Raw genomic sequence first — 27,674 nt, forward strand, 5'->3', positions numbered from 1 at the left:
TAAGCATTCCTCTGCCGTCAGATCAGTACAATGTCAGGGGGAGATGAGACTCAAGGTCACCGTGAGTGTTATTGATTTCAGTAATGCATTAGCCATTAGCCCAAATTAAGTATGATCAACATGTTATTGATCTTCAATTTAATATTTTTCTGCTGTAATCGTGTTTTGGTCTTGATTGGATCATCAGCATTTGATCACTTTTGTGATTCGTTTCCTTGGAAACTAAAAGCTGCTTCTCCATGTCTCTTTGTCCTGGCTTTCGGAACTGTTAAGGGTTCAGTGCCAGAAGAGCTTGGGGATCTACTGGGTGTGTACCCTCAGAGCATGTCTGACATACAGTATATTCAGTTGCATGACTATGGAGTGATTGATAGACTAGTAAAATAATCTTGAAATATATTCTTAAACTAACAGGTAACCAGTGCAGTGATTTTAAAATTGGTGTGACACCCTCCGTCTTGTTTTAGGGAGGACTCTGCATTCTTTATTCTTCTCTTAGATATTGGTAGTTTGACTTGTGTAATCCAGTGATGGTTAATCAATAGGAAATAAGGTGTGTTAGGGCACATTTTGTTCAGATACTGATACATTGCCACAGTCAGATGACCTTGTTTTGAAAAAGATGTTTAAAGGGGGTGGGTGAGCACAAAAGAGTGTGAAAACACTAGTTACATTGTGACCGTGGCAGTGTGAAGTGTAAGACAGCCAGAGCTACGTGCACAGAGTGGAAATCCCTTATCACTCACAATGTGGCCTTGAGAACTTATTAAATAGTTTTCACCATGTGTTCCAATGATGGCTTACTCCATAAGCCTGTACCTGTGCGGGATGATGTGATTTGCCCCAACCTGCAGTGCAACCTAAACCTTCTCACAACTCTGGGCCACCCAAGCTACCCATCTAACCCAGGCCATATACTGAGAGATCAGGCTACTCCAGGTAATACACTGAAAGAGCAGGCTACTCACCAACTCAAGACATATGTGATTATAACACAGACTGCTGACAAATGTAATGCCTTTGTCAAAAATGGCAGTATTTTCTATTATTATTTCTTTTCATTCCTTTAATATTTATAATTAAATGATAACATTTTATGATGCAATACCTGTATTTCATAACTTACAATTCTTTCTTTTGTGTTCCATTCCATCCTTCTCTTTTCACTGTAGGACAGAATGGCACCCTGGCTTCGTCCTGCAATCCTATCACCTATCTACCTCCTGAGTCTCCTTGTGATTTCCTGTCCTGCCTGCCATGGAGGGAAGATACTGTTGGTCCCAATGGAAGGGAGCCACTGGGTGAACATGGACATCCTCATTAGGGCTCTACACAACCAGGGACACTCCATCACAGTGGTACGGCCCAGCAAGAGCTGGTACATCAAAGCGGACTCTCCCTACTACGACTCAGTCACGGTGTCTGTTGACAAGGGGTTCAATGAGGAATTTTTCAAGTCGTTCCTTGTGCAAATGATGGAAATCGAGAGGGGAAGTAGGTTCTTCATTGATTTTATTAATTTTCAGTTACTGTCTAACTTGGCCATATACAGACACCATGGCATCAACTGTCACATGGCAGCCTCGCTGTTTGAGGACAGAGCGCTAATGCGGCATCTGAATGAGAGTCAGTTTGACCTGGTTCTCACGGACCCCACAACTGCCAATGGCATCCTCCTGGCTCACTTCCTGAAGCTGCCCTTAGTCCACAATGCGCGATGGCTGACCGGCAGTGAAGTCCACTTTTCTCTCGCACCTTCACCGGTATCTTACATACCAATTACAGGATCTGGCCTGTCTGACAAAATGACCTTCTTACAAAGGGTGAAAAATTTGCTTTTCTACCTCCTTATGCAGTATAGGTTGAGGTTCTTGATCCACCCACAATACCAGGCAGTCGTTGATAAGTACTTTGAACATGAAGTAGACTATAGTCAGATTGTGCAAGCAGCAGATCTTTGGCTGATGCGAGTCGACTTTGTGTTTGAGTTTCCACGTCCCACTATGCCTAACATTGTTTACATAGGTGGGTTCCAGTGTAAGCCAGCAAAGCCCCTTCCTCAAGACCTGGAGGACTTTGTACAGAGCTCTGGAGACCATGGAGTCATCCTCATGTCTTTAGGGACGTTAGTGAGTGCCATTTCAGGCAACATTGCAGAGGACATAGCAGCAGCTTTTGCTGAGTTACCTCAAAAAGTCATTTGGAGGCATGTTGGGGAAAGACCCTCCACACTGGGTAACAACACCCTCCTAGTAAAGTGGATGCCCCAAAATGACCTACTAGGACACCCTAAAATCAGAGCCTTTGTAGCCCATGGTGGAACCAATGGACTTCAAGAGGCCATCTATCATGGCGTTCCAGTTGTGGGAACTCCTTTGTTTTTTGACCAGTATGACAACTTGTTTCGACTGAAGGAGAGAGGAGGAGCGAAGATTTTTACCCTCGCCGCCATCAATAAAAATTCCTTCCTCCAGGGCTTACAGGAAGTGCTCCATGAGCCGTCCTACAGAGAGAACATGCAGAGGCTCTCCAGGCTGCACAGGGACCAGCCAATGAAGCCCCTGGACACAGCCCTCTACTGGATTGAGTTTGTGATGAGACACAAAGGTGCTGCTCACCTGCGCACAGAGTCCTACAGGATGCCCTGGTATGCCTACCACTCAGTGGATGTAGTACTGTTCTTAATTGCTGTAACACTCAGCTTCATGTACATTGTGGTTTACTGCATCATAGTCTTTTGCCGCAGGATTTGTTTGAGTAGAAAAATAAAACTTGAGTAACCTCATGCTAATGCATTGTTATATGTTAAAGATCTTGCCCTGCAGAAAGATCAGGAACACACAGAGTGAACAGCAGGCAGTCTGTTAGAATCGGTTTAATTATCTTACAGGTAGTGTCTATTTAACAGAGTTCCAGAGATCAAGAAGAACAGGGAGTACCACTGTTCCAGAACACTCTATTCTCAAGGACAGAACAAACAATCAGCCCAGTTCTCCTCAACTTCACATGATACAATAACACTTGCAATTTGCATAATTATGACTACACCCCTCAGTAGATGTCCTGTACTTCTACCCATCAGTAGATGTAGTTGTGATTTTGGTTGCGGCTTTTTCCTTTGCCCTACTGATTATGCTTTCCTCTTGAATTTATTTTCTAGGGCTATGCTTTAAAAGAAAAATTAAGAGAGATTAACATAGTATGACTGTAGATGTGGTCAGGAGCTTACCTGTAATCATTTTCATTTCAAAGCTGATTTTACATTTGGATTTAGATTTATCTGCCCAGTGGCTGATTTTAGAGGAAAGTTAAGGATGAAATTTGAGAGCATGAACTACAGGATCTTCCTGATCTAGTGATGTCAGTGTTACATTTAGCTATATGTGATATTTAAAGCATTACCAAACAATGGTCATGAATTGGTGAGAGCAATAAAAATAGCCCAATAATACTGTGTTGGTGTCTTATCCTGTGTGGGTGTCTTATCCTTAGCTTGAACAATGACTTTTGGCAAGTCCAGGACTTTGTTGTGAACACCCAATAGAACATGTTTATACAGAGGATTACCCGTGATCATCAAACAACAAACATCATTAAGGAGAAGGTTGACTTTTTCTTTTTTTTATGTCTTTCACTGTATTTACTTGTCTGATTAGTTTTGATATGTACGTATGTATGTATGTATGTATGTATGTATGTATGTATGTATGTATGTATGTATGTGTATGTATGTATGTACGTATGTCCTATGTATTACATGAAGGAAATTAAATTAAATTAAATGAACTCCTTGGTAGATATCAGCACACTTAAAAAAAAATATTGACAATAAAGCCCAAATAAGCACCTACTTTACAAGAGGCCCATTCTGATAATTTGTGAGGAGACAGGCCATGGTGTAAATTTGATCGCTTCCAAAAAGCCGGAGGGGGATTCTGTAGACCTGTGGAAATAAACAAGACAAACTGCAAAGCATATACTTGTTTTAAAAACCTGCTAACTAACACTATTCAAAGCAAGGCCCACTCACCACGTCAAGCTACAGGTTATGGGTGGGGTGTTAGTGAGACAGGACAAGACGGGAGACAAGGTTACTGAAAATGAAAAACGTGCTTCCATACCTTTAATGTGACAAATGTGAATGTATGTGACAACAAATGTGTATGTATGTGACAAGAACATGTGACAAAGACAAACAAACTTCACAGGGACATAGAACATGGGATACATAGACCATACCTTTAAAGGAGGAAAATGGAGGGAGAGCATAACTTACCTGTTGTCTTACCAAAAGCAGTAAAAACAACCTGCAATGCACGTCAAACCCCAGGTGCGCGCTGTCAGATTGCACGCCGCACTTGGGAACCGTAAAGGACATCCTACGAGCACAACGCACTGCTCGCTGACCACACCTGTAAGACTATGCACAATAAAAACTCCTCAAAACTGAAAAGCTGTCTGTCTTTCAGTATATGATTCCAAAATGTAATTAAAAAATAATAATTACCAAAGTAATAATAATAATTAGCATTAGGGGTGGGAATCTCTTCGCACCTCACGATTCGATTCGATTCCGATTCCGATTCAGAGGTCAACGATTCGATTATAAATCGATTTTGTAATAAAACATTTTTTTTTACACATCCATTTTTATGTTGAAATGCAAGCTGCATCGATTATTGCATTGCTCATAGAAAGTCAAAAATGTGACAAAAAAAAGCTTTTTCTCTAATAAAGAATATAGAGAAGGTAATTCATCTGTTGATTTTCTTTAATTATCAAACACAAAGTAGGAAGTGATTTTAGACTCTCAGTTACAAACTCAAATGATTTAAAAGTCGAAATGCATCGATAATCGTTTTATCAGTTTAGAATTGATAATCGATTTTAAACCGATTATCAATTCTAAACCGATAAAACGATTATCGATGCATTTCGACTTTTAAATAATTTGAGTTTGCGACTCAGAGTCGATTATCGATTTTAAACCAATTATCGATTATCAATTCTAAACCGATAAAACGATTATCGATGCATTTCGACTTTTAAATCAAATGATAAATCAAGTAAGGATGATTCACAGTGGAAGTTAAACAAATAGCCTGAAAGGTAGAGGGGACAGAGTATCTGTGCATACACACACAGAAACACATATGACACTGTTGAATCATCCACAAAGTCCCATGGAAAAACCATCCCGTACCATCCTTTTATTTAGTTCTGTGGAACACAACGTTCCTGGCTCAAGTTAAAAAAAATAGTTTTGATGTTTCCACAAATGAGCATACTGGTGTTCTATCTGCCTCCGAGGGAACTCCTGTGCCCATCAAGGTGTGCTGGATGTGACAAGGTACATAGGCAGTAAGGGGCATCAGGCCAAACAGCAGGCACTGAAGTCAACCAACACAGTCAAAAACGTTTACTTGCCATTGACTGCAGAGATGAGTGTACAAGAGGTCAAGGTACATTTAAATTCATAAGGTTGACTGCAATGTACAAGAATACAATTTTTCCCAATTAAAACATCTAATTCTATGACTTTGCATATATATAAGACATTCATATTTTCTTTGTTGGTGTGGGGGGGGGGGGGGGGGGGGGGGCATACTACAGGGGCGGGGCGGAATGGGGTCGGGTCGGGGGCTTGATGGGGGGGATATGTCACTCTTGCCTGTCTTCAAAACTTGAGAGCCTGTGTCTTATTTGTAGAAAAGTAAAACTGCCCTTAAATTATCTGCCTGCCTGTTTGCTTGCCTGCCTGTCTGTCTGCCTGCCTGCATCTCTCTCTCTTTATTAAACATGACAAAAGTCAGTAAACAGTTGGACAAGACTTTGAAATAACGGATTTCGTGTGTTTTGTGTTTGTTTAGTTTTTAGGAAACGTCGAACCAGTTGCAACGTAATATTCTTAACGGCGCTAATGTTGTGGTTCATTTATCACCAAACAACGTCGGGCGATTGCACAAACACCGTCATTACCTGTTTGTCTGATGCTGCGGGTCAGAGAAGAAGTAGGCTGCATCCGTTTGGCCTGGCGCTCAGCCAGGGATGGATTAACGAACGGGCCTACCGGGCCCAGGCCCAGGGGCCAATGAGCTCAGGGGGCCCCTAAGCCAGAGCCTCTGCGTGAAGTTGCTGTTATGCATCTCTCTTTTGTGGTTTGAAAAGGTGCATTTAGTTCATATGCTAATGGCTTCAATTAAGTGTACCTGTGTTGAATTGCAAACTGTGAATGTGCGCCAGGGGCGTAACTATAGACAACGAAGCCAGCGCGGAAGGTATGTACGGAAAGAAGACGCTGTTTCTATAGTTTTCCGAACATATGGAGGGTTAAGTGGCAACAGTGATCAAGTATGATAGTTATTGTGCTGTGATAGGATACCTTATGCTATATATTCCCTCAAAATGGCAAACCTGTCTTTATCATGGTTTTCATATTTTTAGGGAGAAATCATCAGTAGCAATTTAGCAATCAATAACACAATTATATGCTTATCGTGCATACACTAGGCTATAGAAACTATTAAAAAGCCGATTCAATAAACGATCTTATCTAATTTGTTATTTTTGTCATACAGATATGCAATGGTGGCTGGGTAATATGTAGCCCATCTTGTTTGCCAATGTCAAGTGTCTATTTGATCATGTGACGAGACGATACGATTTAGCTGGTTTAGGCGCAGAATCTGAACGTCAAGACCTACAAATTGACTGAGCACAGCCAGAGGCACAGTACACTTGCTGAACGACGCCTTTCAAACATTAAAGTGGTGATGCATGATAGATTTTTCAATGGGCAGGATAGCCAGCCCATTCAGCATCTCCTGCCCCATGCTGCTCAGGTAGGTCTTAATCAGTTTCAATTTGGAAAAGAATCACTCGGCTGTTGCCCTGTCACAGTAATGTCAGAAACAATTAGCAGGGCAGTGCACCGAAGGTGGATGTTACGGAGAAAACTTTGACCTGTTTACTTTCCTAATACAATAGACAACGTATCTAATTTGACCGTTAAATCCAACACATTGTTGGTAATATATATATATATGAATACGCCGGTGTTTCTATGTGGGTGCGTGTTTTGTTTTTGCGAGGGGGGGCCTTTAACATGTCCAGGCCCAGGGGCCCGTGATTTCTTAATCCGTCCATGCGCTCAGCACTGCATGAGAGTTGAGGAGGAGGGAGGGGAGCGGCAGGGGCTTGTGAGCGCCGCGGAGCATGTCGGGGGGAAATTATCACAAGAACTCAAATAAATGCCCCGTCAGATTTCAAAACACATGTGGGGGGAATTGATGACAGAGAGAGTAATTTTTATTCTTAAATATTGATGAATGGAGAAAAAAATGTGTTCCAGCAGAAAGGCACTATTCTCATCCAGGGCAAAAGGGCAGCTGCTTGAGCATCACTAGGGGTCTATCTGTGCACGTGCCTGACACACAGGTTACAGTATAGAGGTTTCATTCACATATTTTCCACCCAACAACAGTAAGAATAGAATCACCCTTAACCATAGCACCGGATAGATAGTGAAACATTCCTGGTATGGTTACTGTTGCACCTGCAGAGCCAGACTGGACACAGAGGGGCTACTAATGGTGCGGCACCTTCATCAGTAACCATCTGCAGCATACTTGTATCAGCTCCTATATTTATTCCTACCAGAGGCGTATAGACCACAGGTACCAGGTCATTGGTAGAGCAGTTGGGAGTTTCTTTACCTCCATATTACCTGCAGATTTTGAACTTGGGTAAATTCGTTGCTGCCCATAGAATAAAGGTAAGTGGAGGTCTTTTTTCTCAATCATCCCATATTTTTAATCTTTTTTTCATGTATCACAAATAGTATGAAAAGAAAATCTGTAAAATGTTCCCCTTTTAAGCGTTCCTCTGCCGTCAGATCAGTACAATGTCAGGGGGAGATGAGACTCAAGGTCACTGTGAGTGTTATTGATTTCAGTAATGTATAAGCCATTATCCCAAATTAAGTATGATCAACATGTTATTGATCTTTAATTTAATAACTTTCTGCTGTAATCGTGTTTTGGTCTTGATTGGATCATCAGCATTTGATCACTTTTGTGATTCGTTTCCTTGGAAACTAAAAGCTGCTTCTCCATGTCTCTTTGTCCTGGCTTTCGGAACTGTTAAGGGTTCAGTGCCAGAAGAGCTTGGGGATCTACTGGGTGTGTACCCTCAGAGCATGTCTGACATACAGTATATTCAGTTGCATGACTATGGAGTGATTGATAGACTAGTAAAATAATCTTGAAATCTATTCCTAAACTAACAGGTAACCAGTGCAGTGATTTTAAGACTGGTGTGACACCCTCCGTCTTGTTTTAGGGAGAACTCATGCTTCTGCATTCTTTATTCTTCTCTTAGATATTGGTAGTTTGACTTGTGTAATCCAGTGATGGTTTATCAATAGGAAATAAGTCATGTTATGGCACATTTTGTTCAGATACTGATACATTGCCACCGTCAGACGAGCACAAAAGAGTGTGAAAACACTCGTTACAATTGTGACCGTGGCAGTGTGAAGGGTAAGACAGCCAGAGTTACGTGAACAGAGTGGAAATCCCCTATTACTCACAATGTGGCCTTGAGAACTTATTAAATAGTTGTCACCATGTGTTCTAATGATTTGAAGTCTGATGGTTAGACGGAGACCTGGAGAGGCCTACAAGCCACAGTGTCTTGCACCTACTGTGAAACTTGGTGGAGGATCGGTGATGATCTGGGGGTGCTTCTATGGAATAACTCTTTAAAAAACTCCATTAGCCTGTGTGAGGATGATGTGATTTGCCCCAACCTGCAGTGCAACCTAAACCCTCTCACAACTCTGGGCCACCCAAGCTACCCATCTAACCCAGGCCATATACTGAGAGATCAGGCTACTCCAGGTCATACACTGAGAGAGCAGGCTACTCACCAACTCAAGACATATGTGATTATAACACAGACTGCTGACAAATGCAATGCCTTTGACAAAAATGGCAGTATTTTCCTTTATTATTCCTTTAATTCCTTTAATATTTATTATTAAATAATAACATTTTATAAATGCAATACCTGTATTTTATAACTTACTATTCTTTCTTTGGTGTTCCATTCCATCCTTCTCTTTTAACTGTAGGACAGAATGGCACCCTGGCTTCGTCCTGCAATCATATCACCTATCTACCTCCTGAGTCTCCTTGTGATTTCCTGTCCTGCCTGCCATGGAGGGAAGATACTGTTGGTCCCAATGGAAGGGAGCCACTGGGTGAACATGGACATCCTCATTAGGGCTCTACACAACCAGGGACACTCCATCACAGTGGTACGGCCCAGCAAGAGCTGGTACATCAAAGCGGACTCTCCCTACTACGACTCAGTCACGGTGTCTGTCGACAAGGGGTTCAATGAGGAATTTTTCAAGTCGTTCCTTGTGCAAATGATGGAAATCGAGAGGGGAAATAGGTTCTTCTTTGATTTTATTAATTCGGAGTTACTGTTTAACTTGGCCATGCACAGACACATGAGCATCTCCTGTCACATAGCAGCCTCACTGTTTGAGGACAGAGCTCTAATGCGGCATCTGAATGAGAGTCAGTTTGACCTGGTTCTCACGGACCCCACAACTGCCGAGGGCATCCTCCTGGCTCACTTCCTGAAGCTGCCCTTAGTCCACAATGCGCGATGGCTGACCGGCAGTGAAGTCCACTTTTCTCTCGCACCTTCACCGGTATCTAACATACCAATTACAGGATCTGGCCTGTCTGACAAAATGACCTTCTTACAAAGGGTGAAAAATGTGCTTTTCTACCTCCTTATGCAGTATAGGTTGAGGTTCTTGATCCACCCACAATACCAGGCAGTCTGTGATAAGTACTTTGAACATGAAGTAGACTATAGTCAGATTGTGCAAGCAGCAGATCTTTGGCTGATGCGAGTCGACTTTGTGTTTGAGTTTCCACGTCCCACTATGCCTAACATTGTTTACATAGGTGGGTTCCAGTGTAAGCCAGCAAAGCCCCTTCCTCAAGACCTGGAGGACTTTGTACAGAGCTCTGGAGACCATGGAGTCATCCTCATGTCTTTAGGGACGTTAGTGAGTGCCATTTCAGGCGACATTGCAGAGGACATAGCAGCAGCTTTTGCTGAGTTACCTCAGAAAGTAATTTGGAGGCATGTTGGGGAAAGACCCTCCACACTGGGTAACAACACCCTCCTAGTAAAGTGGATGCCCCAAAATGACCTACTAGGACACCCTAAAATCAGAGCCTTTGTAGCCCATGGTGGAACCAATGGACTTCAAGAGGCCATCTATCATGGCGTTCCAGTTGTGGGAATTCCTGTGTTTTTTGACCAGTATGACAACTTGTTTCGACTGAAGGACAGAGGAGGAGCGAAGATTTTTACCCTCGCCGCCATCAATAAAAATTCCTTCCTCCAGGGCTTACAGGAAGTGCTCCATGAGCCGTCCTACAGAGAGAACATGCAGAGGCTCTCCAGGCTGCACAGGGACCAGCCAATGAAGCCCCTGGACACAGCCCTCTACTGGATTGAGTTTGTGATGAGACACAAAGGTGCTGCTCACCTGCGCACAGAGTCCTACAAGATGCCCTGGTATGCCTACCACTCAGTGGATGTAGTTCTGTTCTTACTTGCTGTAACACTCAGCTTCATGTACATTGTAGTTTATTGCATCATAGTCTTTTGCCGCAGGGTTTGTTTGAGTAGAAAAATAAAACTTGAGTAACCTCATGCTAATGCATTGTTATATGTTAAAGATCTTGCCCTGCAGAAAGATCAGGAACACAAAGAGTGAACAGCAGGCAGTCTGTTAGAATTGGTTTAATTATCTTACAGGTAGTGTCTATTTAACAGAGTTCAAGTGATCAAGAAGAACAGGGAGTACCACTGTTCCAGAACACTCTATTCTCAAGGACAGAACAAACAATCAGCCCAGTTCTCCTCAACTTCACATGATGTGCTTTATACAATAACAGTTGCAATTTGCATAATTTCGAATACTATACACCCATCAGTAGATGTAGTTGTGTTTTTGGTTGTGGCTTTGTCCTTTGCCCTTCTGATAATGTTTTCCTCTTGCATATGCTCTAGGGCTATGCTTTAAAAGAAAAAATTAGAGAGATTAACATAGTATGACTGTAGATGTGGTCAGGAGCTTACCTGTAATAATTTTCATTCCTAAGCTGATTTTACATTTGGATTTAGATTTATCTGCCCAGTGGCTGATTTTAGAGGAAAGTTAAAGATGAAATTTGAGAGCCTGAAATACAGGATCTTGCCTGATCTAGTGATGTCAGTGTTACATTGAGCTATATGTGATCTTTGAAGCATTACCAAACAATGGTCATGAATTGGTGAGCAATAAAAAATAGCCCATTAATACTGTGTTGGTGTCTTATCCTGTGTGGGTGTCTTATCCTTAGCTTGAACAATGACAACACTTCTGGAGAGATGCTTATTATCATGTTAGCTTTATATACATTTTCTGATAGTGTTTCCAAAGTAAGCTCGCAAATATGTTTTAAACTTTCTCATTTGTCTGAAATGTGCGTGCATATATATATATAGGCCATGCTTTTACAAATGGCCCATTCTCATAATTTGTGAGGAGACAGGCCACGGTGTAAATTTGATTAATGCTTTAAAAAAGCCGGAGGGGGATAACTGAGTCAAAGAATGTGTGCTCCTTGACCCGCCGAATTAAACGCTCAACAATTCCTGAATTATAACAACAGGGTACACTACAACCATCATACTGTTACTAAATAAAATACTTAGCAATAACATCAACAACAACAAAGATGCCCTCGTGAAGATTTCACTTGTCAAGTGGGGACCTTCCTTCATCAGTGTATTGTTGAATTTGGCGCACAACACCTCCAGAAGGCTCATCCCAGACCCACCCCCTCCATACTCACGATAGGACATGTCAGCATTAGGGACAACACCGGAAAAGAGCTTTCATGGATCTTTATGCTGTTTCTTTATAGTGACCTCAGCAGTTGTCAGGAGGTGGCTGGCACATTTTTTCAATGCAATTAATTTTACTGCAAAGCCTTCAGGTTAAAAATATATATTTAGACTATCCTAGATTGACTGGTGTAATAAATGTAAGTATAAATAAATAAATGTGAACACATGAAAACGTAAATATATATATACATACACACACGAGTACATGTAACATTTAGATATTTAGTGTCTCATTTTATTCATTTTGTTATCTAATTATGTATTTATCCAAGTATTTAACCATTCATTTATTTAATTAATAATTTATTTAGTTTTGGCCCCTATAATCCTCCATAGTGTTATGCATTGCGAACTGGAAGCGCAATTATGTTTCAAAGTTATTTTTTGACAATGACAGAAGATTTTAATAGGCTTGGGTGACGCTAGTCAGTTTCTCTTTGGCCCTCTTCTCTTTTACGCCCCACCCATTTTAAATCTGGTAGTCGGAGCCTAGTGCCAGGACATGCTTCTACTGATGTTGTTTGGGTGAAACCATCGCAACGGTCCAACTTGGCGTTGTTATTACTGCCACTAAGCTAGCTATGTAGCTAGTAGCGAACAAGTCCTTTGCTGACTTTCACATGCCATATTCTCAGGTAAATTGCACTTACCAAACGTCACATATACATCTCTTATTCTCCGTGAATTTATTTCCGCTCAGTTCTGATTCATAGCCTAAAGTGTTGTCTTCTTCAGTTAGCTGTATAAGCTTCTTACACTAATTTAGCTTCGGCTAACCTAGAGATAGCTAGCTACTCCTCTAGGAGTTTGTTTGTTATTATAGCCTCTTATACGAACAGTTAAAGGTGGTTAACGGTACCACATAAAACATCTAACACCATTCCCTTCACATTGTTAAGTATATCATTCATGATACACGAGAAAGTCAAGTGTCTTATGACTAAACGCTAACATTAAAGTGTGCTATGTAGCTGTATAATGTTAAATCAATGCACTATGTTCAGGATAACGTTAACCTCATCTTCTTGTTTACTTAGCTAACGTTATCCGAGTTAGCTAGATGCAAACGATACTTAGTCATAAATGCCTTTTTCATAGTTTGGGTATATTGAGTGAAATATTATTTGTAATCAATGTTCTGTTAGGCGGTGTAACGTTAATTGGCTAGCTCAGTCATAAAGTTGCTATTTGTTAGTTCGCTCTGTAGTTAATGTGAGTTACCTAAACAAGGGATAAAAGAAGTAAGTAACGATAGAAAGCAATAGTAATATCATATCAAACGTGTTTTAGGCTGAACACGTTTATTTAAGATTTACTGTTACCATTTCAGGCCATACACTGAATTATCCATGGTAGCGAAGATTCTTGGATTTTGTTGCAGTATGGTTGGCCTTGTATTTGAGAATGCCGGTTGGTAAGTGTTCATCATGTGTCGTTATAAATGTATTTTTTTTGTGAAGGGAGATTAGGGCGTGTTGGAATGATTTTGCGTCCAAGCATATCTGCATTGCATTAAAATTTTTTGAAATGAGTCAGCTTTACTTCTGCAGCCTTTCCTATAATGCCTGCCTTTGCGGATGCATAGTTTCAGCGGAGCAGTTGGGTAGTACCCAAGAGCCACGTCCACGTTATTCAATCAAGTAATAATTAAGATGATAGCTTCTACCTCCAAAGTTAGAACTTTCTGAGTCCTACCCCCTGAAATCTACCATCTTTAGCTTTTTCTGTCACTAAAACAATTTGACTGTTTTGTTGAGCTTTTCCATAGTAGGCCAACTAATCTTACTACACTCTTGTCAGAGATTCTGCTGTCACATAGGAGATATTCCAAATGACTTTTTTGATCCACTGTAGAGCTTGAGATGAAAGAGAGGCTTGATGGAGTCTTTAAGAAGTATGACATTCCTCCTGTGGTGAAGAAGAAGGTGAAAAAGAAACCTGATGAGCTCCAGGAAAATATTGTGGTATGTCTATTTCATTAAGATGTGAATATTATTTTCAGTATGTTCTCAACCATCCTTCTCCTCTTGCATTGTACTGGACATATATGTCCAGAAAACATATTTAATACTTTAAATAAACATATCTTCATTGTAATCACAGTTTTGGTTGATATATCTTCCTTATTGTCTCTACCTCTTAGCTTGAAACCTTAAAGAAAAACCTTGATTTGACCAAAGGCACAGAGGACCATGAGACCATCCTCCATAACACCTTCGACCCAGCACAGGGCAGCCCTCGCTATACCAAGAACAAACGCCGGGAGTGGGAGGTGTCCGAGAAAGCCAACGTCGTTAGCAGCAGCGCCTACGGCCAACCCGTCCTCCCCAGAGTCAAGAAGAAGAACAGCAAGAGGAACTTGCCAGTACCTCCCAGCCACGATGTAGCCCGGATCAGTGACCAGGACGATTGGAATACCAGGAGGTCAGAGTTGAACGCAGCTCCGGTGTACGATGAGGGGGGTAAAAGGAAAGGCAAACAAGCGAAGAAAGGGAGGATCAAAGAAGAAGAGGGGGCGAGAGGAGGGGTGGATGCAGACGATGAGCTCCTGCAGGAGTATCAGCAGCAACTCCGCCAGGAGGAGGCGCTCTCACTGAGAGCAGCAGCAGGCCCCAGCTTTACCACCAGAGCAGAGGGCATGCTTAACAATGAGCTGGGCAAGAAGAGGAAGAAGAAGAAACAGCTGAAGTCGACTGAGGGGGAGATCAGGTAAGATTGAGCAGGAAAAGTGTTGGGGGAAATATTCAGTACAGAGGTTCACTTGTGTACACTTAGAAACTATATGTGGGGTGTGTTGATATAATCGCAAAAGGCTGGATTTCTATCCGATCAATTTACTTTTTTAAGCGCAGTCATTAGTTTCCATCATCTCTGTTAAGTGCATTCAAAATGGAATAAAGAGAGAAGTTGTGACAGCTGTGGTGGGTTCATAACCTGAGGTTGTCAGGGCACCGTGTCAGTAAACCCATTTTCATCAATGTCAGTCACATGTTACCTTATGTGAATTGGTAGGCTTAGTTAATCCACCCCCTTTTAGTGAATCAATTTTATATTTGATTTATGATATATAAGATTTCATGCACATTTCAAGCGTTTTCACTGGGGATTCCCTATTCTAAAAATGTAAAGTTGAAAATTAGCTTTAAAAAGTTGGATGGGAAACCAGGATCATTTTACTCTGGCAGAACATAAGTAGTGACCTCTTAATTGTTTAGTAGAGTTATTTTTGGGCAGATACTAAGTACTTTTTTTATAACTAAAGAATTGCCATTTTCCATTAACAATATCTAGCCTCTAGGCATCACTTTCCTTCACTGTTACACAACAGCAGATCTTTGTTCATGTTCAATTTGAATGCTATACAGAAATCTAATATTTGTATAAAAAGTTGTACTGATCCATTTCTGATTCTCTTGAAAGCAGTGCCCTGCAGGAGGATGCTCAAGAGAGCAGGAAGCTTTGGCAGTCTGACCAGGAGGTTACCGAGGCCAACGTAGAATCGCTCAAGGCCAAAGGCAAGAAGAAGAAGAAAAGAAAAGAAGGTAGAAATTAGTAACTGCCTGAAGAGGTCATGTGTCATCCCACTTGTCTCAGTGTTTTAGAGTTCCTCTCTTTGTGATATGATTGATGAGTGATCGACTGAGATCTCTGTGCTCATTTGGCAGTACTGACTGAGGATAGCCAGACAGAGATCGATCTCCCCGCACGTTCCATGTTTGATGACAGCCTGGTGTTGGGAGTCTACATTCACCGCTCTGACCGGCTGAAGACAGACCTGCTGGTGTCTCACCCCATGGTGAAGGTGCATGTGGTGGATGAAGCGACCAACCAGTATGTGAAGAAGGAGGACGCGTAAGTCTCTTCTCTGATTCTGATCAGTGACACTTATTATTTATTTTAAATAATCTAAGCAAAGCTCCTTTACTGGAACAACCCAATGCAACTCCCCGTTTGTGCATCTATCAAGCACTAACAAATACGAATTGGCAGTGTGAAATACCTTTACATTTTTGTATCAATTGTTTGGATGAAAGATCATCACATAAAGTATGGTGTCTTGGAATTGCTTATTTTATTCTCTATTTTAGCCACACACTGATGAAGGCCTTTGGCCAGAACGCTTTTTAAGACTCACCCCCAATCCCCTCTCCACAGGAACCGGCCAGTCTCCTCCTTCTATGAGCGTGACAGTGTGGACCACATCCTGCCCATCATGACTCAGCCCTTCGACTTCAAAAAGCGAAAATCCACCGTACCTGAGTGGGAGGAGCAGATCATCTTTAACGAGCGCTTTGGCTACCTCCTGCAGGAAGAGCGTGAGGCGCCAAGGGTGATCCTGTTTTTCGAGGTGAGTTTGACCATGAGTTGACACCCTGTGGTGAAGAGATCGTGACCGTTACCGGAGGATTGACAAACAAGTTCAGTGTTTCCCCTAGGTTTACAGCTTGGGGGGGGGGGGGGGGGGGGGGGGGGGGGGGAGGGGCACGGCGGCAGGGGCGCGGCGTGCCGCAGCGCCGCGGCAGCGGACACGGACACAAACACTTAAATGAATTATGATTTTCATGTGTTTCTTTGAATGACAGCAGTCAATAAGTATAATTTTACATGTTTTATGATAAAGGTTACCTTAAATTACTTATTTTGTGATCTGGCGCTATATCTATATAAAAAAAAAAAAAAAAATAATATATATATATATATATATTTTTTACTTGACCTTCCAGGGGGGGCGGGCGGGGCCGTTGGGGGGGCGGGCCGCCACCCTAATATCATTGTAGGGGAAACACTGAAGTTAAGACTCGATTGATCCTAATCATTATCACTCAATTTCTGTTCGAGAATCGAATAAAGGAGTGTTTAACCATTTATCTTTGTCAGTTTGGCCTTTTGTCTCTCTAAGATGTGTGAGTGCACTGAAGTCTGAGAGCTGCCACCTCAATTTCGTTGCACTTCTGCAATGACAAATAAATATATTCTATTCTATTCTATTCTAATGGTAGAATAATTCCAAACACGAATACTTCAAATAGGGTGTAGTGGTCTTTGCAACCCCTGTCCCTATAAACCAGTAACTCATACCTGAAGAGGAACTGATAGTGAATGGAGCGCATCATTCAAATCTTGTAAATTAAGTGTGTATTCCCTTGTGATGGTCTGTCACCTCTGTTTTTAGATCCTGGATTTCATGAGCATGGAGGAGGCAAGAGCTCATACAAATGCTGATCAGCATGAACGAGGATTCAGAAAAATAGCTTGGGCCTTTTTAAAGGTAATTATTCTTTTACTATTCTAACTATTCTTTTCATTTTTGTCAGTTGTTTATTTATTCAGAGGGCTTATCAAGAGAACTGACCAGCAATTTAATTGGTGGATTTCAAGTCTCGTTTTATGGCTCGTTTCTTCTCCCTCCAGCTTGTAGGAACCAATGGAGTCATGAACATTGATAGCAGGCTGAGGCTGCAGCTCTACAGTGTTCCCCCCAGGGCCAAGAAGATGCCCAACACCATTGAGGTGGTGGAGTGGTGGCGGAAATTCCCCAGGACAAGATACGCCTCCACCCTCTACATCACTGTGAAAGGTCTCAAGCTCCCTGACCATGTACGTAATGCAGAGAGTGTTGATTAATGGACATACAGGCTGTATGTAAAGGATGCCTCTGAACTCTATGGGACTTGGATAAGCTGACCTGTGTGTGTGTGTGTGTGTGTGTGTGTGTGTGTGTGTGTGTGTGTGTGTGTGTGTGTGTGTTTTATACCACAGGTGGATCCCAGCATGCGCTCCATGATGGCCCTACAACAGGAGCGGGGCAGCACCTCCTACAGCGAGCTGCAAAGTGAGATCACTAGGCGGACCAACACCCAGCTGGACAGCAAAATCATCAAATGGAATCGCCTGCCTGGACAGGTCAGTCATCATATCATTTCAAGCATTACAGTGAAACATACTGTTTTTATGGACTGATTAAACATGCAGAGTTAGGGATGTGGTTATGTGACTTCTGTTTAAAAATGATGACAGCATTAAGGTCTGAATATATCCTTACCTGGACAAGTTGAAATAAAAAGTATATTAAGAAGTCTCAACAGTCAACCTTAACAGTCCTGCATTTGTAGGATGGTTCTTTCGCCTGTGAATGGTGGGGTTTCCTACCGTCAGAAGAGCACACAAGTTCTCTGTGATACCCACAATTCTGTGTCTGGATAGTGACTGTAATGTGCGTTCCTGCAGGTGTGCCGGATTCCCAACAAGCCCATGCTGGCGTTCCGAGGGGGGCAGATGGGCTGCTTCACCCTGCGCTTCTCCCATGATGGCCTCATGCTGGCAGCCGCCTGTGCAGACAGAGACGCTTACCCTGTCGTTGGTGAGGAAACCGGGGCGTAGATGTACAGGGAGGGCAGTGTAGTTTCTTTTACTTTCGAAGGCAAAGGGGAAGCAGCTTTAACCTATTTTTTTAAACATTATGGCTTAAGGCTGCACTTACAGCCCAGAGCCTGTTCTGAGTAGCCACTTTTAAAAGTGCCATGTTCATATTAAAGTAAGTGCTTAGTGAGACTCATTTCTGAAGTACTGATGAGTCTTCTAAAAGTATTGTTTTGTCTGTTTGTCAGTGTATGAGATTCCTTCTGGTAAAGTCCTGACTTCCTTCAATGGCCACTTGAGCCTCGTGTATGACCTGTGCTGGTCTACAGATGACTGCAGTCTGCTGTCTACATCCTCAGATGGAACAGTCAGGTAAAGTGCTGCTTCCTGAGTCAAAGTACAATACAGAGATGCGTAAAGTATGGCAAGCTCAATGGCACTGAGTGCAGGCACAACTGTCTGTTGATCTGAGTGCTCTGTAATCATACTCTACTATAAACATGACCTTCTTTAAGGGTCACGATCCCATGAGCTTTTGGAGAACCAATCAGCGGTGTCCTCAGCCAATCACCTGTCTCTGTTTCAGGTTGTGGGATGTAGAGGGGTTTGAGAGCATGGCTCAGAAGATCCTGCCCCACCCCTGCTTCCTCTACTGTGCCCAGTTCCACCCCTCCGCACAGAATCTGGTGGTGACGGGTGGCTTTGACTGCCTGCTCAGGGTTTGGGACGTGGATGTGGAGGATGTCAACGGCCACCTTCTGACCGAGTGTGAGGGCCACAAGGCCTTCGTCAATGCCCTGTGTTTCGACCAAGAAGGTACAAGGCAGCTTGATACTGCCCCGGCTGTCAGCACCTTTGTGAGATGTTAGGTCCATGTATGTGGTTAGGGCTATGTTTGTGTTCTGTCTATGTTGAAGTTGATATTTGTTCAGTGCTCTTTGTATTGAAATAGGCCAATTGGCAAGGAGGTGTATCTGATTAAAATCTCTGAATTTGGTGTTTCAGGCTGCCGGATGTTTTCTGGGGACAACGCAGGCGTCATCATAGAGTGGAATGTAACCGTGGGTGACAAATCCAACCCTTTTCCAACTCGCTACTGGGGGATTGAGAGGGTGAGTCTGTTTCTATGGATACCACTCTTGTGATTGAGTGGCGTGCACCTCTTCTCTAGCTTTGAATCAGATGCCAGATCAGAATCCTCTGTTGTTGATCAAAAGGTTATGGCAAACGCCTTAACAATGGATAGTACTGCTGGATATGCCGGGTCAGAACTGTTTAGCTACATGGTCTATACCTGCTCTGGTATGAAGTATTCATGCAACATCCTCTTTGTTTTTGGTGTAGGAGATCAAAGAAGCTGACCTGGAAGGAGTCCCCATAAACAGTCTAGAAGTGCACCCCAATGGGCGCCGTCTCCTGATCCAATCCAAAGACAGCACCATCCGTGTTATGGATTTGAGATTGTATGTGTAGATTTGTAGCACGCATTTTATAATTATTCTCATTTTATTTGTATTAATTAATTAAGCCTGCCAGACCTCATTAATTTATTCATTAATTTCTTTAGATGGAAAACAGCAATAGTAAAATCTCTTAATTTGCTTTCAATTTAAAAAAAAATCCATATTCGTTATGTGGTGTATATGCGTGTGAGATAAAAAAAAAAGTCCACCAAACCTAATCTGAAATAAATATACTCACTATTATCTCAAATAATGCTATGATTTGACTTATCAAATCCTTCGACTTTGATCCTGTGATAAATGTTCCAATTCAGTGTCAGTAAATAGTGGCATCTGATCTCAAGGTGGTTCAGCATTCAACATTGTCTTATGGTCTGAAAGTCTCTATAAGATGATAGGGCTGGACCTGATGCCTCAGGCTGCTGTGGATTGATGTGTATTGTGGTTTTGTTTGTTTGTGCTCGTCAGACTGGCAGTGAAGAAGTTCACTGGTGCTACAAACTACCGGGAGAGGATCCAGAGCACCCTCACGCCCTGCGGTAGCTTCATCTTCTCCGGGAGTGAGGATGGCCTGGCCTACGTGTGGAATGCCGAGACTGGTGAGCTGGCAAATACAATACACTGTATTTACTGTCTCACACCACGGTACACTGGGCACACATTGGCACACACACACACACACAGATTCTAGTGTCTGTTAACATTGACATTTTCTTGCCTGTAGTCTGCATATATACTCTATTTGTATACACATTAAACTTGTGTAACTGTATGTGTTTGTCTCTATGTGTTAGTTGTCGAATAAATTATTACAGCAATGTTTTAACAGTGGAGTGTGTGTGTGTGTGTGTGTGTGTGTGTGTGTGTGTGTGTGTGTGTGTGTGTGTGTGTGTGTGTGTGTGTGTGTGTGTGTGTGTGTGTGTGTGTGTGTGTGTGTGTGTGTGTGTGTGTGTGTGTGTGTGTGTAGGGGACCAAGTGGCGGTGTACTCTGAGCTCAGTTATCCCACTGCTTTAAGGACTGCCGTTTTTCACCCACATGAGAACATGGTGGCTTTCTGTGCCTATGGCCAAAGCCAGCCCGTCCACCTGTACCTATATGACCACAAAGGTAAGAGCTGAATCCACAATGCAACAGATTCGCTCCTGTCTGTACAAGATGTGCGCGTAGTACGCATAGTACACAGCATGGTACACAGCATGGTACACAATCTATCTGCTCATGTAAAGGCATAGGAGCAAAACCAATAAATCAGAGTGTGAACAAGTGTAGAGCTTAGAGCACAACAGCACAGCGTATATTAACTCGACTCAATTTAGCCCTGGTGACATCTTGTATTGCAAAATGTGTGCTGTTGTGCCAAGGTTGTAATGGCGTCAGGATCTTTTGTGTTTGTCTATGTGCAGTGGCCCAGCTGGAGGTGGAGGGCATGAAGGCCCTGAGCAAAACTGGTCCGGCGGACAACATGAACCTGGCGGCATTCGAGGACCCCAGCGCCTCGGCCATGGATCGCTTTGCCAGCGCCGCCCGAGTCTCCCTCAAGCTGCAGCGTCTCCAGGAGACACTGGACTCTGTTCGGGTATGACCACGCTCCATGCAAACCCAACATGACTCTGTATTTTCTGACCGTGTCATACAGGTATTAATAGCCGCACTGTTTTCTAATCTGCTCTGTTCGTTACAGGAGCCATATCGAAACACAGCTGGAGCAAACTTTCTCTATAACCAAGGTATTGCTAACTTGGATAGCATATGACGCATATGACGAATGAATACAGTGTCACATATGTGTATTTATGGACTATAATGGTGTTAAAAGTTCCATGTTGGTGAAATGACAGCAGTCTTCATAGTAGGGAAAGTTCTTGTATATTAAGTTATTGCTTATTTATTAACATAAGCTTATTAAGTGTTTTACTTTTACTACATTTACTACAAAATGAAGAAAAAAGGAAGTGTTCATATGAGGTTTGTGATTCTTTAATTAATCTCATCTCTTGCTTGCTTATTTGGGTCCTGTAGGGGGGCTGTCCAACATGGGGAGGAGTCTCGCCCAAGAGGCACGTATCACTGTTATTGTTTTTCTTCCACATGCTGCAGCTTGTACATTAGAATGCCAGACTGTATGACGTAGACCACCATTGTACCTGTCATTGACCTTCAGTAGCATGCCGTGCGATAGGAACTCATTGTGTTATTACCTCACTGTAATGCCTGATCAGGAGAATGAGCATGGCTCAGATAAAAAACAAACTTTAATTATAGGAATCTAGTTGTTTTAATGATGTTTTATATATATTTAATGATTAATATCCTAGTCATAAAAAATTGAAAACTGAAAAAATTGAGTACCACCAAAGGGAGCCACAGTTTGAGAACCACTGCAAAGACCATCTGCTGAGATCTTTTCGAAAAAGAACTGCTTAAGTATTGTACAGCTAGTGTTTTGGGAGGTGGCGTGTGTTGGGTGTCTGATCTTTTTTGTCTGTCTTGTAGATGGGACTGGGCGCATCTCTGCCTCCCCCTGCTTTTCTCTCTCCACACTCTCAGCTGCAGCTCTCAGTCCCGCTGGCAGCTCAACTCCTCCCTCAGGCGGCCGCTGCCACACAAGGCCGTGAGTTCCTTTGACTTATCTCTAATCACTAATCTCTCACACACACACACACACACACACAAGCACACAGAAAATCACACACACACACACACACACACACACACACACACCCACACACACACACAAACAAGCAGAAAATCATACACACACACTCACACTCCCTCAAACATAGTGATGTGCTGCTACTCCCCACTTGGTACTTACTGATGTCTTCCATCACTCACACACCCATGATTCACTGCTACAGCTAAGCGTGTTTGCATGTATGATTCACTGCTACAGCTAAGCGTGTTTGCATGTATGATTCACTGCTACAGAAGCGTGTTTGCATGTACTTCCCTCAGGGATGGGGAGAGCGTAGCTAACATTTAAGTCCGTATGTAAGGTTGTAGGCCATCATCACTGAAGAGTCTCTCATGCTGTTTGCAGGAGGGTTCAGTCCAGTGGGCCAGTCTCTCAGACACACTCCTTCTTTGATGCTCATGAGGGTGAGTTTAAAAGGCCTGTTCCTGAACTGATATGCAATACTAGGGGTGGGAATCTCTTCGCACCTCACGATTCGATTCCGATTCAGAGGTCAACGATTCGATTATAAATCGATTATCGATTTTAAATCGATTTTGTAATAAAAAATAACAATAAAATGTTTTTTTTACACATCCATTTTATGTTGAAATGCAAGCTGCATCGATTATTGCATTGCTCATAGAAAGTCAAAAATGTGACAAGAAAAAGCTTTTTCTCTAATAAAGAAAATAGAGAAGGTAATTCATCTGTTGATTTTCTTTAATTATCAAACACAAAGTAGGAAGTGATTTTAGACTCTCAGTTGCAAACTCAAATTATTTAAAAGTGGAAATGCATCGATAATCGTTTTATCGGTTTAGAATTGATTTTAAACCAATTATCGATTATCAATTCTAAATCGATAAAACGATTTTCGATGCATTTCGACTTTTAAATCATTTGATTTTTAAATTTCAAAATCGATTATAAACTTTTCTGAATCGAGACAGAATCGTTTTAGAGAGAATCGAGAAAAATCGATTTCCCCCCCCCCCCCCACCCCTATGCAATACCATGAGGGAAGCTTACCAAGAACGTAATCGGTGCTGTATTGCTAATTTAGAATGCAGGAGTAATGCTTGAGTCATCCAGATCTCCCCAATGCATTTTTTGTATACAGTAGAACCAAGCCAATGAGCCTGACTTTATTTTCTTTTTTCTCAGGGAAGCGCTGGATTTCCTGAGTCATCAAACCTGTCAGTAGACGCAGACGTTCCTGTACGGCAAACGGTATGACCTCATCACATAATAATTTTTGTGTTCAAATACTGTTAATATTTTATGACATTGCACTCATCTCTAGTACTCTAGCATTTCTAGTAGTTTGATATCTTAGTCCAGTTCAACTACATGCTGCTGTGGCGGCGGCTCCACTGTGTGTGGAACACGACCCCTCCCCTCATACAGCACTCCTGTCCCCCACTGCAGGTCGTGTCCCTGTACGACTACACGGCGAACCGCTCCGATGAGCTGACGGTGCGGCGGGGCGATATCATCAACGTGCTGTACAAAGACAACGACAGCTGGTGGTTTGGCCATCTGGCCAGTGGTCAACAGGGTTACTTCCCCGCCACCTACGTGGTGGACGAGAGTGAGTCCGTCCCCTTGGCAGATGTTCGGCTGAACCAACCAAATATAATGTTGCTCTATACACCGTTCTCTGTGGTGCAATGAGTGCTTTTAACAGGAGAGATTCAGATTCCAAACATAAAAAGGGGATATACCATTAATCGTGACCTCTCTCTCGCTCGCTCTCTCTCTCTCTCTCTGTCTCTCTCGTCTGCACCTCCCTTTCGGCTCTCTGTTTTCACCCCTTCTCAGAGACCTTTGATGAGGAGCTGTCACAGGTCATTGATGCACAGCCCATGGTCCAGCAAGAGGGGGCGCTATCAGAGAGAGCAACACCGACCAGGGTAAAGCCTAATGTTCCTAACAGTCCCTTCAGTTGATTTTGCCATCCCGCGCTGTTGGACTGATCCCCCTTATCCCTCTGCTCTCCAGCTCTGCTCTTATTCTTTGTCTTGCTGGATACAACAGATTTCTTTCCCCTGAAAAAAAAAAATGTTGTGCTAGCGTTATGATGATTGCTAAATTTAGAAACACTGAAATTGCATATTATAATTTTTTTCTTCTTCTTATGTTTATGAATATACTTGAATCCTATTCTTACTACCTTGCTGCTTTGATAATTGAATTTCCCTCACGGGATTAATAAAAGTTTATCTATCTAAATCCCCCCTAAATGTTTGCCGCAGATGTCAGCGGCCATCAGTGGCTCGGGTGAGCTGAGGATCCTCTCTGAGCAAGACACCGATCCTGAGCAGCCCTCGAGCAGGTGAGTCTGCATGGACGTCTGCTGATCTTGTTTGCCTGATTATGCTCTTGAAATGTCTTCTGTAGGTCAGGGTAAGGCTGTTTTGATCTGGTCACATCTGATCTGCCTGCTTTGGGTGGGACGAGACCTGTTTAGTTGGTGATCTTGTGGATATGTATAGATGTGGTAATGTGTATAGATACTGGGTATTGATGTGAGACTGTTTAAAATACCAAGATGTGTTGCTGATATCTGTAGATCTGGATATATACAGTGCCACTTTAAAGTATGTGAACCCCTTGACCACTTAGGAGTTTTCTGTTGTTTTACCATGATTTTTCATTTTTTTCATCACCAATTTTCCATAGAAGGAATGCCAGGTTTATGTTTATCATTTGCATGTACTTTTTTTAGAGGGAATTGTTTGAGTAGCCAAAAGACTACATGAAACATGGAATTAGTCCATTTCAAAAGTAAGTGAACCCCCAGCTGAATTGGTAAAGTCAAGCAGGTAACAGATTCAGTGAAACTTATTTGGGTGCTTAATTAGTCAATTAAGCAAACCGATCATCTGAGACATCCTTAGGGAAAGGTTTGGGCAACACAGATTAAAAGAGGGAGGAAACCAACCAAACTACTGTAGTGCCAAGGTGTACCCACACAGATCAACAATGCCGAAAGGAAACGAGATATCCGAGAAAATCAGGGAGAAGGTTCTGACAGCCCATCAGTCTTGGGAAAGCTATAAGACCATCTCCAAAAGATTCCAGCTCCATCCATCCATCCAAGACAAATAATTTTGAAATGGAGGGCATTCAACATGACCGCATCTCTGCCTAGAAGTGGACGCCCATCAAGACCATCGCCAAGAAGCACCAGAAGAAGAATAAATCAGGTAAAAGTCAAACCACACATCACCTCTAAAGAGTTTCAGACCTCTCTGGCAGCATCTGGGGTAAATGTACATGGGTCTACAATCAGACGAAAATTGAATAGACATGACATTCATGATCGGGTTGCTAGAAGGAAGCCTCTGCTCTCAAGAAAGAACAAAACTGCCCGTTTCAACTTTGCCCGAGAGCACTTGGATAAACCAAAGGCCTTCTGGAAGTCCCTTCTTTAAACAGATGAGTCCGAGATAGAATTATTTTGTCACGATCAAAACCAACAATTTTCGTCTGATTGTAGACCCATGTACATTTACCCCAGATGCTGCCAGAGAGGTCCGAAACTCTTTAGAGGTGATGTGTGGGTTGACTTTTACCTGATTTATTCTTCTTCTGGTGCTTCTTGGTGATGGTCTTGATGGGCGTCCACTTCTAGGCAGAGATGCGGTCATGTTGAATGCCCTCCATTTCAAAATTATTTGTCTTGGATGGATGGATGGAGCTGGAATCTTTTGGAGATGGTCTTATAGCTTTCCCAAGACTGATGGGCTGTCAGTACCTTCTTCCTGATGTTCTCGGATATCTCGTTTCCTCTCGGCATTGTTGATCTGTGTGGGTACACCTTGGCACTACAGTAGTTTGGTTGGTTTCCTCTCTCTTTTAATCTGTGTTGCCCAAACCTTTCCCTAAGGATGTCTCAGATGATCGGTTTGCTCAATTGACTAATTATTCACCCAAATAAGTTTCACTGAATCTGTTACCTGCTTGACTTTATCAATTCAGCTGGGGGTTCACTTACTTTTGAAATGGACTAATTCCATGTTTCATGTAGTTTTTCAGCTTCTCAAACAATTTCCTCTAAACAAGTACATGCAAATGATAAACATAAACCTGACATTTCATCTATGGAAAATTGGTGATAAAAAAAATGAAAAATCATGGTAAAACAACAGAAAACGCTTAAGTGCTCAAGGGGTTCACATACTTTCAAGTGGCACTGTATGCAGAGGAGTGACATTTGCAGATCTGTTCCTCTCAGAATTAAAGGCAAGAAGATGATGAAGAAGAAGGTGAAAAGGCGGGAAGCCGTCACGGCATCCTCTGATTCCGAGGGCCCGCGGACAGGAAGCCGCAGGAGGAGGCCCCTCCCACCATTAGGGACGTCCAATGAGGCTTTTGAACCCAACCCAAGCTCCACAGGGGCGAGTACACAATAAGGTGACGAGGGAGGGTGACACCTCTGATGAGCTATGCCTCCAAAAACTGTTCTCCCTCTCAGGAAACCATACATTATTATTATTATTATTTTATTTTATTTTTTTAAAAAGATTTATTTTTGGGCTTTTGTGCCTTTAATCGATAGAGCAGTGAAGAATGGGACAGGAAATGAGAGGGAGAAGAGGTGGGGAGTTGACAGGAGAAATGACAGCAGGTCGGAATCGAACCTGTGTCCTCACCATACATTATTTTTAAAATATTTTTTACTGCACAACTTTGTCTGAAGATTTAGAAAATGTAGTCAACGCACACTATGACAAATTGTAGGTAAACATTAATTTGTACTTTTAAAAGGTAATGAGCTTTATTTACAAACCTGCTGGCCAGTGATAGACAGGTCTTAAGATGGATATTTTGACATTAAATAGATTTCATACAAGAACAGTTGAGAGGAAGTAGTAATGGTGCCACAGGTTCCTCAGAAACACTGAGTGTCCTGCAGGGATGTGGGCATTGTGTCTACTCTGGGTGGCGCTGTTTAACTCATATTTGAGGGTCATCACAGAAAGTATCAGGAGGGGAGGCCTTCACTGAACTCCCAGCTAAAGGGCCGAGCCTACAGGTAATATGGTTATGAGTGTGTTCTCACTTGTTTGTTCGGCCAACTTAAACTGAATGTATTTTTGTACCAAATTAAGATTTTATGAGTAGTGTTGCCAAGAGATCTGCTTTATTCATGCGTACACGATTTTTGTAGGATGTATTT

At 42.4% G+C, this 27,674-nt stretch overlaps 3 protein-coding genes across 3 annotated transcripts; all 3 read left to right on the forward strand.

Moving 5' to 3' along the window:
• Positions 1 to 1,178: 1,178 nt before the first annotated feature.
• LOC308374250 (UDP-glucuronosyltransferase 2B13-like) lies at positions 1,179 to 2,780 on the forward strand (the record flags this gene model as incomplete). The annotated part of the gene is made up of 1 exon (XM_080849985.1): positions 1,179 to 2,780. The coding sequence occupies one exon, from the start codon at positions 1,179 to 1,181 to the stop codon at positions 2,778 to 2,780; it is 1,602 nt and encodes a 533-aa protein (XP_080706111.1).
• Positions 2,781 to 9,139: 6,359 nt separating this feature from the next.
• Positions 9,140 to 10,741, forward strand: LOC308374722 (UDP-glucuronosyltransferase 2C1-like; the record flags this gene model as incomplete). Its single annotated transcript, XM_080850641.1, has 1 exon — positions 9,140 to 10,741. One exon carries the CDS (start codon positions 9,140 to 9,142, stop codon positions 10,739 to 10,741), a length of 1,602 nt encoding a protein of 533 aa, XP_080706767.1.
• A 1,778-nt stretch (positions 10,742 to 12,519) lies between these two features.
• Positions 12,520 to 27,571, forward strand: ahi1 (Abelson helper integration site 1). The gene is made up of 27 exons (XM_080850777.1): positions 12,520 to 12,623; positions 13,319 to 13,402; positions 13,843 to 13,952; positions 14,132 to 14,697; positions 15,412 to 15,530; positions 15,654 to 15,840; positions 16,144 to 16,336; positions 17,162 to 17,257; positions 17,401 to 17,586; positions 17,749 to 17,892; positions 18,217 to 18,349; positions 18,597 to 18,720; positions 18,935 to 19,164; positions 19,354 to 19,460; positions 19,693 to 19,811; positions 20,280 to 20,410; positions 20,779 to 20,919; positions 21,216 to 21,388; positions 21,494 to 21,539; positions 21,832 to 21,869; positions 22,306 to 22,423; positions 22,853 to 22,911; positions 23,654 to 23,719; positions 23,918 to 24,080; positions 24,311 to 24,402; positions 24,745 to 24,824; positions 26,730 to 27,571. Exons 2-27 carry the CDS (start codon positions 13,393 to 13,395, stop codon positions 26,905 to 26,907), a joined length of 3,609 nt encoding a protein of 1,202 aa, XP_080706903.1. The 5' UTR covers positions 12,520 to 12,623; positions 13,319 to 13,392; the 3' UTR covers positions 26,908 to 27,571.
• Positions 27,572 to 27,674: the final 103 nt, after the last annotated feature.

The sequence above is a fragment of the Sprattus sprattus genome, assembly GCF_963457725.1.
Source record: "Sprattus sprattus genome assembly, chromosome: 13".
In the NCBI taxonomy this organism is placed as follows: domain Eukaryota; kingdom Metazoa; phylum Chordata; class Actinopteri; order Clupeiformes; family Clupeidae; genus Sprattus; species Sprattus sprattus.